This window comes from Macrosteles quadrilineatus, unplaced genomic scaffold (assembly GCF_028750875.1).
Source record: "Macrosteles quadrilineatus isolate MER2022 unplaced genomic scaffold, UCM_ALF_1.0 Scaffold_9__3_contigs__length_116548681, whole genome shotgun sequence".
NCBI classification, from domain to species: domain Eukaryota; kingdom Metazoa; phylum Arthropoda; class Insecta; order Hemiptera; family Cicadellidae; genus Macrosteles; species Macrosteles quadrilineatus.
In genome coordinates, this window is record NW_026542602.1 from 63,886,111 (window position 1) to 63,900,284 (window position 14,174).

The following is a 14,174-nucleotide window of genomic DNA, read 5'->3' on the forward strand; positions in this document are numbered from 1 at the left end:
AACGTCGCAAGTGGTGTTGTAACAGCTGTTTTTGTTTGGAAGAAGCTAATGGTATTTGTGTATTTATGAAAGTTTGGTTACTGGACTATGACAATATTGACTCCGCTTAAAAATGTACAGATATAGATTTTAATTGATATTGTTTCGGTTTCCAATTCTGTATGTTTTATTTGCAATATTTTAATAAATTTGTGTTCATTAATATAAATTTAAATCAATAAAGTGTGAGTTAATGAGCTGATGTCACCTGTCTGCCATGTTATCTTATGGGACGTCTGTCACTGAACACCACTTGCGACGTTGCCAATTCTACCAGGCCGCGGCCTGTAGTTAAAGGCGGCCGTGGTGGAGTAGTGGAATGGAGTGGGAGTGGAGTGACCCAGTTAACTGAGCTGTGGCTGAGACTGGAGTGGAGTGGAGACTTGAGCTTTAGACTGAGTGACTGAGACTACTCACTACTCACTACTCACCAGTGTTGCCAAAAAGCGGGTAATTACCCGAAAAGCGGGTAATTTAGTTACCTGGGGGTAATGCTGCGGGTAATGGCAAATATGCGGGTAAAAAGCGGGTAAATGACAACTGATCAAATATTATTTGTTTTTCGTATTATTACTTATATTATTTCACTAGAAGAAAAATATTTCCTTGTGTTTTTTTTCCATTAAAGTTATTTCACAGACTTTTTATTGTTTTACACTACTTCTCTTAATCTTCATTAGTTTGGTTCAGTTCTCACTCAGTCACTAGTGTAGATATAAAGTCAATGCGAGTAGGCTACAGCGTTCAGTCGGTTCGGTTCGGTTCAGTTTCAGTCAGTACGGTTGTTTGTAGTCTTTTCTTTTGGATTGGAATGGAAAAACTTTTGGTTGCCTGGCCTTAAATGCCTGATCCGTGATCCTGATCTCACTTCTCACTAGTCACTATACTACTGTCATTGAGTATAAACCTAACCCCTAAGGTTAGGTTTATACTCAATGCTACTGTCAACGCTGATACCATGGTAAAGGAAATACCGTACTAGTCTATTTCTAAAGAAGATGAAAAACATAAAACAGGGGAATAATAATGTTGATCGGTTATAATAACTATTTTCTCCCTAAAACTAATAAAAAATAAAATTTTTAACAGTACTTACTCATTATTAAACAAGTATATGACATAGGCTATCATAAAAAAACCAAATCATTGTAGGACTAATGTAATTATTTTTTTAAGGTCAGTAAGATTGCAAATTTCATTATGAAGGTTAATTACAAGTCTCAAGTCCTATATTTAGTTCTTTACTATATCTTAATTTGTGGGATTACTCAAAACTAATTTATCAGGGTTTTTATTCGTTACTTTTAGACAGGCAAGAGTGTTAAAAGGGAATTTTTGGTTTCTTGAGGGTAATTTTTAGAAAAAGCGGGTAATTCTTTGCTTTGGAGGGGGTAATTGGGCCATAGTGGATTGGCAACACTGCTACTCACTCTGAACAGAGACTTGAGCTTGAGAGAGAGTGTTGTCGAAGTGGTGGTGTTGATTGATTTGTGACAATATCTTTTCTTAGGAGTTGGCTTCACAAAATATAGGTAAGAAAGTTAATTTTAATTTGGCAACTGATATGAATAACGTTAGTTACGCTCCATATTGTGTTGTAGTTGTATGGAAATGCTTACGCTTACGATTATCCTAACTTAACGGGGCATTCTGGCTATGGTAGTACTTGCTGGATTAGTGTCAGTTCATAATGGCGTCAACGTAAACCTAATCATGAGTAGTTAAATAACATAAATCCTTTTTATCGTGGGAACAACTAAGTTTAGGCCTACCCTAATAAGATTTTCTTCAACCTAGGCCTAGTTGACAAATTTGTGCAATTGACCATTCTAAAGCCAGGAGTTTTAGTACTTACTGTATGACAAATAAGTGGCTAAACTACCTCCTTAGACAATCCTTGACATGAAAAAGCTAAGTTCAGTCATTGACTACCTATACACACCTCGGTAATTATGTCGACCTCCAGTCAACGCTCTAAAAATTATTATTTTTTTATAATCTGTTCGTTTTTTAGTGCTGATTCCAAAAATGATATTCATTTTTTGCGGAAACGTCCCGTTTTCCCGGAAAATGGGAAAAATCTTTTTTTGCCTAAAACCCATGTTGTGGGTACTCAAATTGTGCAAAATTTCCTCCTGAACAAGAATATGTAATTTTTTTACCATTAAGTAAAATATCACCGGAAAAGCGGCCGCTGGCTATTTATGTACTGCCGCATGTCGCTAGCATTGCGGGTGACTCTAAGCCATTGTAGAATGCAGGCTTTATTTTGGGTTAGGATTGGTTAGGTTAGTTTAAGTTAGGTTAAGTTTGGTTAGGTTAGGTTAAGTTAGTTTAAGTTAGGTTAGGTTAAGTTTGGTTAGGTTAGGTTAGGTTAAGTTAGTTTGGGTTAAGTTAGTTTAGGTTATTTTAGGTTAAGTTTGGTTAGGTTATCAATAACATGAGTTTTGTAAGTAAATGAACCTAAAATTGTGGAATGCGGGCTTTATTTAACCCTCCCAGTGTTACTTGACGAAAATTCGGCAAGCACCACACTTTGTATAGTGTTACTTGCCGATTTTTCGACAAGCAGACATCGTTTACGGCGAAGGCTCTATAACTGACTGAATCGGATTGAACTGGATCGAGTTAGGTATCGTTCTTTCCGTAATATTCTAAGGTTTCTGCAGAGGTCTGTCTCTAAGCGCTATTCATTTTAGTTCCGAAAATATTGTAGCAGACAGCTGACGTGCGTGTATTTGTAAACAGCTAGGTTCCCCCGGACCGATGACTGATGTGTTTTATTACGTTTATCATTGTTTTAGTGTTAAAAATCAAAAGTAGTGATATACGTGGTGCATTATAAGAAGATTTAAGTGGTTTTGAAGTGCTGGTTGATGATCCTGAAGAAGTAGGTAGTGATATTGATGTAAATTATCAGCCAGATTCCTAGCTATGGTTAGGCTATGCATTCTTAGCTAAACGCTATGTACTGAAATCAGTTTTTTGCCCATAACTTATTTATTTGCAAATATACTTCCTTATATTATTATATATTTGTAATCCTCATAAAATTTAGAACAAAGTGGCTATTTTCAAATATTTATAGGCCTATAATTTATACAATTTCATTGAGCGCGAACTTATTTTTTTTTTGAAAATTTTCGAAATTATATTTTTTTTACCTAAAATTTTTTTTTTTTGAAAAAATGTTCCTTATGTTTTATATATAATATTGAAGCCCATGATTTTCCAAACAAAATGGTATATAGAACATTAGAATTAACATCGTTTTAAGCTTCTCAGATCCGTTTTAATAAAACCTTGCAAATGCGCCAAAAATAGGTGGACATTAAGGCCTAAACTATGGACACTTGGAGGGTTAAGGTTAGGTTTGGTAAGGTTAGGTTAGTTTAGGTTGAGTGTTTGCTTAGGTTGGGTTAGGTTCGTTTACTTACAATAATCATGTTATTGATAAACTAACCTAACCAATATTATCCTAACCTAAACTAGACTAACATAACCAAACTTAACCTAACCTAACCTAAATTAACCTAAACTAACCTAACCTAACATAACTTAACTAACCTAGGCCTAACCTAACCAATCCTAACCGAAAATAAAGCCTGCACTCCACAATTTAAGGTTCGTTTACAATACTCATGTTATTGATAAACTAACCTAATCAAACCTAACCAAACCAAACTTAACCTAACCAAACTTAAACTAACTTAACCTAACCTAACCTAACCAAACCAATCCTAACCCAAAATAAAGCCCGCATTCTACAATGACTTAGAGTCACCCGCAATGCTAGCGCCATGCGGCAGTACATAAGTAGCCAGCGGCCGCTTTTCCGGTGATATTTTACTTAATGGTGGTCCGATCGTAATAAAAATTACATATTCTTGTTCAGGAGGAAATTTTGCACAATTTGAGTTCCCACAACATGGGTTTTGGGCAAAAAAAGATTTTTCCCGTTTTTCCCATTTTCCGGGAAAACGGGACGTTTCCGTAAAGAATGAATATCATTTTTGGAATCAGCACTAAAAAACGAACAGATTAAAAAAAAAATAATTTTTAGAGCGTTGACTGGAGGTCGACATAATTACCCACACCTCTACTAGAGTATAGTCAATGGTTCAGTAGACTCCCTCTAGTTCGGCCACATCGGGACCGGACCACTGGCCGGACTACAAAACGGCCGACGGTAAAAATTTACGACCCACACGTCACCCAAACGGTACTTTCTCAAGTGTGAAATCAGGGTAATTGCGCAATCGTGATATGTTAAAGTCTTTACCTTGGAATTAACCTTGGTTCAGTACCGGTAGCCCTAATAAAAACTGTAACGTTTAAAATCATGCTTAACTTACTCAAGCAAAACAAAAATTACACAACACTGTGTGTAACTTACAGCAATAAATCATGTAAGATAACCCTCCAAGTGTCTCTAGTTTTGGTCTTAATGTTCGCCCATTTACTGCGCATCGCAGGGTTTTATTAAAATGTATCTTAGAAACTTAAAAATGATGTAAAGTATACTGTTTTATAGGTTTCGGTTTGCAAATAAATAAGTTATGGGCAAAAAACATATTTCGGTACATAGCGTTTGGCTAAGAATGCATAGCCTAACCATAGCTAGGAATCTGGCTGATAATTTACATCAATAGGCTATCACTACCTACTTCTTCAGGATCATCAACCAGCCCTTCAAAATCACTTAAATCTTCTTATAATGCACCACGTATATCACTACTTTTGATTTTTAACACTAAAACAATGATAAACGTAATAAAAAACATCAGTCATCAGTGCGAGGTTAACCAAGCTGTTTACAAATACGCACGTCAGCTGTCTGCTACAATATTTTTGGAACTAAAATGAAAAGTGTATAGAACAAATATCAGGAGAAAGCTCTGAATCTGCTGAAAAAAACGATAGCCTACCTAACTCGATCCAGTTCAATCCGATTCAGTCAGTCCCAGAGCCGTCGCCGTAAACAGTGTTTGTGAGTCGCAAAAGCGACATATAACACTACAGCGGATGTGTTATGAGTTGCTTTTACGACACATAACACTCGGAGGGTTAAAGAACAGAACAATAGAAAGTCTAGTACCTACTAACATACAAGCTACTGCTACCGTAGTCAGTAGGCTACTACTAAATGTTGTTTCAGAACATAAGAATGTTGATAAAAACATTAAATAACTCGTAAAACAGTATAAAATCATAGTAGGCCTACTTAGTCTTAAAGATAATAATAATGACAGTCGTAAAATAGACTAAAGATAACCGGATGAAGTAAAACACCCCGCTTATTCTTTGTTCTTCTATTCTTTTTTTGGTTTGTCTTCATCCACACACTCAACAAGTTGCCATGGGCTAACTTAATCACCCAATCACAAACTTTTGTGAGATAGAAAGCGCACAGCGAACATCAGTTGTGTAAAGAGCAGATGATTGTCAGTGCAAGCAGATAGCTTGACCTTGAAGCTAACGATGGCTATTTCTTTGTTTTGCTTTAATTTATTTTTGTCAAATAAACCGTGGTGTTTCAAAAACAATAATGAGGGAACCTACCGCTTAAAATAATGGTCCGAAATATTTAGTTATACACTGCTTTTCAACATATAAGACTGAAGAAAAACTAGCCCTATTTATTAGGCTAAATGTTTTTGGTATTTTTGAGGTCATCATGTAACATAGTAACATAGGTGACATAGGTCATTCATATGTAACATAGGTAGGTAATATGTAACAATTCACCCATAGAAGCACCCGTCAACTAAACTGACATGAATTGTTTACTTCTATTGCCGGAAACTTTTATATTTAAGTTGAATCCTGTCAAAGGTCATTTGCCCGTACTGTAATTAAACAGTTCTTACGTTTATCTTAATCTGGGAGGCAGTTAAGTTAGCAGAACAGCGATCGCTCTATTTAAATTCTAGCTTATAAATTGGGGGTAACTTACGGTAGCCTACACATATTTTGAGGGTAATACCACGGCAATACATAGCCTACTGAACTCTTACTAAGTAACAAGAAAAAGAAGAAAGAAAATCAAAAAGAAAAATTCTGACTGTTTCCCGCTGCTGTGTGGACATGATCGTCTTCTGTGATCACAGCAATATTCTGATCAACCCTCGCGGCTCTTTAGATAATATCATCATCGTCTTGCGATATCTCGGCAAAATCTTGATCTTACCCTGCGGTCGAGTAAACATTATCATCGTCTTTTGAGATCACGGCACGATTTTGATCATCCCCCGTGGCTGTTAACGTATTCTCGTCTCCCGTGGGCTGCTGTCATGCACAATCGCGGTAATATGAAATATCTAGGTAGAAATAAAAAATGTACGCTTAGTTCCCGGTTAAAATATCTCACGCATCTCACGCATTTCCTGGTCGGTGGACACCATGTAGGCCTAGAATATATTGCAAAGGGGCGCTACAATTACTTGTGCCTAGGACGATTGACAGGGTCAAAAACGGGCTTGCCTATCCTCTTAACATACCTACTCCCCAGAGACATAACTTATACTTAGGCCTAAGCTTAGTTTTAATTAAGTTAATCAGTCGCCAAAAAGTAGACATATAACAATAGCTTACTCATTTTTTCAACAGAAATATGCAGATCTTTGTCAAGACACTGACCGGCAAGACCATCACGCTGGAAGTGGAGCCTTCCGACACTATTGAGAACGTCAAGGCCAAGATCCAGGATAAGGAGGGTATTCCCCCTGATCAACAGAGACTGATCTTCGCAGGCAAGCAGCTTGAGGATGGACGCACTCTATCCGACTACAACATCCAAAAAGAATCAACACTCCATCTTGTGCTCCGTCTTAGAGGAGGAATGCAGATCTTTGTCAAGACACTGACCGGCAAAACCATCACGCTCGAAGTGGAGCCTTCCGACACTATTGAGAACGTCAAGGCCAAGATCCAGGATAAGGAGGGCATTCCCCCTGATCAACAGAGATTGATCTTTGCAGGCAAGCAGCTTGAGGATGGACGCACTCTATCCGACTACAACATCCAAAAAGAATCAACACTCCATCTTGTGCTCCGTCTAAGAGGAGGAATGCAGATCTTTGTCAAGACACTGACCGGCAAGACCATCACACTGGAAGTGGAGCCTTCCGACACTATTGAGAACGTCAAGGCCAAGATCCAGGATAAGGAGGGCATTCCTCCCGATCAGCAAAGACTCATCTTTGCAGGCAAGCAGCTTGAGGATGGACGCACTCTATCCGACTACAACATCCAAAAAGAATCAACACTCCATCTTGTGCTTCGTCTTAGAGGAGGAATGCAGATCTTTGTCAAGACACTGACCGGCAAGACCATCACGCTGGAAGTGGAGCCTTCCGACACTATTGAGAACGTCAAGGCCAAGATCCAGGATAAGGAGGGCATTCCCCCTGATCAACAGAGACTGATTTTCGCAGGCAAGCAGCTTGAGGATGGACGCACTCTATCCGACTACAACATTCAAAAAGGTAATAATTTTTATTTGTTATCCTGGGGTATATTTATTACAATATGTTATTAGCCTACTTGTCCACCTAAAATTCATGCTCTTATACTAAAATGTAAACCAAACAACATGTTTGTGTACACACTTTTTTAGTTCCAAAATAATTAATAACTATCCTATAAACTAAAGGGGCAAATCTTGATAACATTGTGATAGTTTACTCTACGACCATAGCAAATTAGCCTGCTCCAAATGTAGGATTAGGTACTCAATTTAATACTGCTGTTTACAGGCAACCATATAAGACTTGGTTTAAAAGTCATTTTAGTTGAGCTGTGCTTTATTAGTTGTGAAATAATCAGATAGGTTTGGTTTAAATGTGAACATGTAATTTCCTATTTAGACGTGTTCCACGTGTTATCTACCTTTTGTGATATGAATCAAAATAGGATTAACAAATTAGAGAACAGTCAACTAGAATGCAACAATAAGCTACAATCAATACATTTTTTGATACATGTCAAAACTCTCTAAATAGCCTACAGAACGAAAGTTAACTTTTATGGCAAATCTTTTGATCATCTCGACCTTGGTGTTTGTACTAGCTGAGCTGAGGAAAGTGTAAAAAGGCCATGGAGCATAGCCCTGAACGTGGAATTTATCATATATATTACTCCCGACCCGAGGGACAAGAGGAGGAGTTTAACTTGTTACCAAATCATCAATAGAAAATAATTTATCACACAATTGACTTCATGATTTGTTCAGAGTGTTACCTATTTTGTTATTTATAGGTTTTCTTATGTTTTACAGAATCAACACTTCACTTGGTCCTCAGACTGCGAGGAGGGATGCAGATTTTTGTTAAGACCTTGACTGGGAAAACCATCACACTCGAAGTTGAGCCTTCAGATACCATCGAGAACGTCAAGGCCAAGATCCAAGACAAAGAGGGTATCCCCCCAGATCAGCAGCGACTCATTTTTGCTGGAAAACAGTTGGAAGACGGACGAACCCTTTCCGACTACAATATTCAGAAGGGTATGTTAAAATGCCACATACCATGTTAGGACATATGAAAATAGTTTTTAACATTATTATCCTCTATGTATTCTGTCAGCTATAGCAAATTGTAGATGAATGGCAAAGGCAATGACTGAAAATGCTAATTGATGTTAGGCCTACTACACAGATATTGGGGAGCGAGCTGTTCTAGTGGTTAGAGCACGGGACTCCGGTTCCTGGGGTCCCGGGTTCAAATCCCGCCAAATCATCAATGGATTTTATCCAAGTGATAATGCCGTAACCCCTAGGTCTAGCCTGAAGTAATGTGAAAAACAATTCCAGACTCGTGCCTAGCGTCCTAGGACAAAAAAAAAAAAAAAAAAAAAAAAACTACACAGATATTAATTTTTAATTGTCATAATTTCTTTGCCTTAAGTAAAAAAAATAAACCTAATAAGACTATTTGTGTAATCAAATTTCAAAACCAAATAAAATATTCTACTATTCTCCTAAATTTTAATTTTTTTGTTAAAATTAACTAATGCTAGCTAACATACACTATTTGTTCTTGGATTAACAATCCAAACTTGAGGAGTTTAGGAGCATTGCCTGTCCAGTAAAAATCTAAACATAACCATAACACCATTATCAGCTTTTTACATAGGCTAATTATAATTCTAATGAGAAGATTTCTGACTAATATTGGTTTGATCCATTTACAGAATCCACACTCCACCTTGTGCTTCGTCTTAGAGGAGGAATGCAGATCTTTGTCAAGACACTGACCGGCAAGACCATCACGCTGGAAGTGGAGCCTTCCGACACTATTGAGAACGTCAAGGCCAAGATCCAGGATAAGGAGGGTATTCCCCCTGATCAACAGAGATTGATCTTTGCAGGCAAGCAGCTTGAGGATGGACGCACTCTATCCGACTACAACATCCAAAAAGAATCAACACTCCATCTTGTGCTCCGTCTAAGAGGAGGAATGCAGATCTTTGTCAAGACACTGACCGGCAAGACCATCACGCTGGAAGTGGAGCCTTCCGACACTATTGAGAACGTCAAGGCCAAGATCCAGGATAAGGAGGGTATTCCCCCTGATCAACAGAGACTGATCTTCGCAGGCAAGCAGCTTGAGGATGGACGCACTCTATCCGACTACAACATCCAAAAAGAATCAACACTCCATCTTGTGCTCCGTCTAAGAGGAGGAATGCAGATCTTTGTCAAGACACTGACCGGCAAAACCATCACGCTGGAGGTGGAGCCTTCCGACACTATTGAGAACGTCAAGGCCAAGATCCAGGATAAGGAGGGTATTCCCCCTGATCAACAGAGACTGATCTTCGCAGGCAAGCAGCTTGAGGATGGGCGCACTCTATCCGACTACAACATCCAAAAAGAATCAACACTCCATCTTGTGCTTCGTCTTAGAGGAGGAATGCAGATCTTTGTCAAGACACTGACCGGCAAGACCATCACGCTGGAAGTGGAGCCTTCCGACACTATTGAGAACGTCAAGGCCAAGATCCAGGATAAGGAGGGCATTCCTCCCGATCAGCAAAGACTGATCTTTGCAGGCAAGCAGCTTGAGGATGGACGCACTCTATCCGACTACAACATCCAAAAAGAATCAACACTCCATCTTGTGCTCCGTCTAAGAGGAGGAATGCAGATCTTTGTCAAGACACTGACCGGCAAAACCATCACGCTGGAAGTGGAGCCTTCCGACACTATTGAGAACGTCAAGGCCAAGATCCAGGATAAGGAGGGTATTCCCCCTGATCAACAGAGACTGATCTTCGCAGGCAAGCAGCTTGAGGATGGACGCACTCTATCCGACTACAACATCCAAAAAGAATCAACACTCCATCTTGTGCTCCGTCTAAGAGGAGGAATGCAGATCTTTGTGAAGACACTGACCGGCAAGACCATCACGCTGGAAGTGGAGCCTTCCGACACTATTGAGAACGTCAAGGCCAAGATCCAGGATAAGGAGGGCATTCCTCCCGATCAGCAAAGACTGATCTTTGCAGGCAAGCAGCTTGAGGATGGACGCACTCTATCGGACTACAACATCCAAAAAGAGTCAACACTCCATTTAGTATTGCGCCTCCGTGGTGGTAACTAAGAATTTTATGATTCCATGATTCCTACTCATAATTCCTGTATGTTTTTTGTGATTTGGTGTTAAATGTTAGTTTCTTTGAAATTTGTTAATTTTACATACATGTACCGGTATTGTAGTATGCTGATTAAAGTTTTTGCAATTGTATGAAGTTCATTCTTTGTTTCCAGTAAACATAAATTTATACAGGGCTATGTATAGCTATGCCCCAGGATATGATTCTATGTGTCAAAATAACTAAAAGATTAAGTAAGACTTTTTTCAAAAATGCTTATTAAATCAGGTTTTTTTACAAGTATATTTTTCAACCAATTTAATGAAACTTTGTATGTATCCTATATACTATAAAACAAGTAAAGTTGGAGCTCTCAAAATTTATTTCTAAAACAGCTTTAATGATTTCCTTAATTTTATATATATTTACATATCTCAGAGCTTGAGATTAGAGCTATACTAGGCTGTATTCTAGAAAAATTTGAGTTTCGTTTAAAATCTCACACTTAAGCCTTATGGGTTGCCAAGTAGCCAAGCTGGTTTTACAAGAATGTTAACAAAGGAACATTTGTTTATGACAAGCCATCCACAATATTCTAGCAAATTACAGTACAAAAGAAAAGGACATGCAGATGAATACCTTTGAGCATTGAACACACTTGGAGGATATTGCTATAGGTTATGTATAGCCTACGTATTGACAATGGTATTATGGTATTCCTGATTTCTTTTCATGTTCATATATTCTATGGTTATGTGGTCTAGGTCCACACTGATTGAGAGGAGCAAACAAAGAAGTCAAATCTTTCTAAATACAATGTTTTACTTTTTTTGCAAATTTCCCTGTAGGGAAGTAGCTATTACCATAGGTGGCACAGTAAAACCTGGAGGCGGGACCGATATACTTTTTCATTTTGATGTCCCTAGAGGCCAAAAACACAATTCGTTAACATTTGTATATGTATATATATACACAAACATGAACGCGAAACCATGGTTTGTCTTGAGTAATTTTTGTCCGATTTTTATGAAATTTGGTTTGAAGGTGTAAGGCCAGATAAACTTGAATGAGTTTGTGAACCAGCATAATCGAACTATGGGAACAGGGTTTTACGCGGGGTTTTATCGGGTAAAAATTGGTTTTCCTCATTTTTGACCCTCTAAACACAAAATTTCCCGATATCTCTCCAGACCACTTTCATGAGCTTAAAAAAAGCAAATAATTTAGTATACCAAAGCGTTTTTATACAGTTATTGGTTAAGGAGAAAATTGAAAAATATCAAATTTAAAATTTCCATGTTATTTTTATGGAGAACTAGCAGAGTACCCGTCCTTCGTACGGGGTTGGCATATAAGTATCAAATGCTTATAGCAGTTATGAGTGAGGACATGGTTTAAGAAATTTCGGTTCTTTTTGAAGTTCGTTCGCTACGCTCACTCACCTTTAGGTTGGAGCTCGTTCGCTGCGCTCACTTTCCTTCAGGTTAGCTCGTTCGCTACGCTCACTCGCCTCCAGGTTGAAGTTTGTTCGCTACGCTCACTCACCTTTTGCTGTTGTCATAAATGTAAAAGAAATAATAGTGCTAGTGCTGCACCCTGTTGGTAATCCTTGTAACTTTAATGCTATTGAACATCACAGAACAGAACCAACTTGTTTAATTGAAACAGCTGTTAAGATTCAATAATTTAATTTCTCATAAGGTTAACATGGGAAACTCCAGAGCCACTGGGGCGGAGCCCGAAAGGATTTTTGGGATAAAAATATGCCTATATGTTAATCGGGAATGTGAGCTATCATCATGCCAAATTTCAGCCCGATCTGACCAGTAGTTTTCGCGTTTACTTTTCCCATACACACACACAGACACCACCTCTTTTTTATAATAGTATAGATAGATAGATAGATATTGTATGTTGTTGTTCTATTATAAATCAGTGAGATGGGGACACCACCTATGTGCATATTTTGACCCTAATATGAGTGTAGAATGGTGTGTGATGACCTGTGTAGCTTTGCTTGTTAATGGAAATATTTTGATCAAATTTGGAAAATTGATTTCATACTAAGCTGCTAATATTTGACTAAAAAACACTTCATTAGCCTCCCATTACTCCCACTCTCCCAGTACTCACAATGAGCAAGCCCTTGACTTTTTTAGCTTCAACTTGACAAAACTAAAAATAAGGAAAAGGTAAGCTGAGGGAAATTTTTATCATCCAAGGTCCACCACTGCATGTGCTTAATCCTAAGTGCCCTGATCCTAAGCAAGCTATAACCCTATGCTATGCCCTAAACCTGAGTGCATCCTTGTCTGATATGTGCCGAATTTCAGTTAAGTAGTTAGTTTTAGTAGACATTTGGTTGGTGCACTCGTTTCTATTGCATCAACACAAGGTTCAGACTCTGCAATTGGGTGAGGAACCTACTTGCACTATTTAAAGTAAAAAATAAAACCCCCGCCGCAGCAAACCTGCAGACTAAGCGAATTTCCATTTGCCTGATTGTATTTACACTAAAATGTCTCCTTAAAAATATAACATTTATTCCCTATTTAAATAACATTAGTTTAACGAGTACTTAGGTTTGCTGCAACAGGGAGGGTAAAAAGGTGTTTTTTTTTTTTGTAAAATGTTAATAGTTTAGTATGAAATGAATGCATTTTCCAATGATCAAAATATGATCATAAAAAAGCAAACTACAACAGTTTACTTATTCTCCATAAGAATAACATGGGAATTTTAAATTTAAAATTTTTTTGAATTTTCTCCGTAACCATTAGGCATAATGCGCCTATTTAAATAACATTAGTTTAACGAGTACTTAGGTTTGCTGCAACAGGGAGGGTAAAAAGGTGTTTTTTTTTTGTAAAATGTTAATAGTTTAGTATGAAATGAATGCATTTTCCAAATTTGATCAAAATATGATCATAAAAAAGCAAACTACAACAGTTTACTTATTCTCCATAAGAATAACATGGGAATTTTAAATTTAAAATTTTTTGGAATTTTCTCCGTAACCATTAGGCGCATTATAACGCTTCAATATACTGAATTATTTGTTTTTTAAGCTCTACAAAATGGTTTGGAAAGAAAATGTTAAATTTTGAGGTTTTTAGGGTCAAAAATGGGAGAAACCAATTTTTGCCCCATAAAACCCTCCATAAACCCCTGTTCCCATAGTCCGATCATGCTGAGGAAGGTCATTGAAATACCTGTTGAAGTTGTAGTTGTAGGCATCCGGTACAATGTATTCCACCAATTAATTGTTGTGTTGACTACAGACTGTAAAGACACCTAAATGTTTGTATACAAACCAACAGTTGGCCCCAAAAATCCCGAATCCCGAAACTCGAATATCAAAATTAAAATTTAAACCCTGCTTAGTGCTTGATTAGTTAAGGTTACAAATAGATTAAGATAGGCTACTTAATAATAAATGTTTACTATTATATTAAATCATTAATCATTCTCACTTATTTCATACGGTAACATAAAATATCTGTCCAGGGGGTAAAAATTCAGGGGGTGGGGAATTCCGG

General features: G+C 37.7%; 1 protein-coding gene across 1 annotated transcript; it reads left to right on the plus strand.

Moving 5' to 3' along the window:
- The first annotated feature begins 1,474 nt into the window (after positions 1-1,474).
- Positions 1,475-10,787, plus strand: LOC129003213 (polyubiquitin-C). The gene is made up of 4 exons (XM_054431500.1): positions 1,475-1,571; positions 6,649-7,526; positions 8,318-8,545; positions 9,232-10,787. Exons 2-4 carry the CDS (start codon positions 6,653-6,655, stop codon positions 10,641-10,643), a joined length of 2,514 nt encoding a protein of 837 aa, XP_054287475.1. The 5' UTR covers positions 1,475-1,571; positions 6,649-6,652; the 3' UTR covers positions 10,644-10,787.
- The last annotated feature ends 3,387 nt before the right edge of the window (positions 10,788-14,174 follow it).

Excerpts from the sequence above, each read along its gene's own strand:
- LOC129003213 (XM_054431500.1), top strand. The coding sequence starts at position 6,653 with ATGCAGATCTTTGTCAAGACACTGACCGGCAAGACCATCACGCTGGAA. Across the intron at positions 7,527-8,317 it reads CGACTACAACATTCAAAAAG|AATCAACACTTCACTTGGTC; the intron begins GTAATAATTTTT and ends TATGTTTTACAG. Across the intron at positions 8,546-9,231 it reads CGACTACAATATTCAGAAGG|AATCCACACTCCACCTTGTG; the intron begins GTATGTTAAAAT and ends ATCCATTTACAG.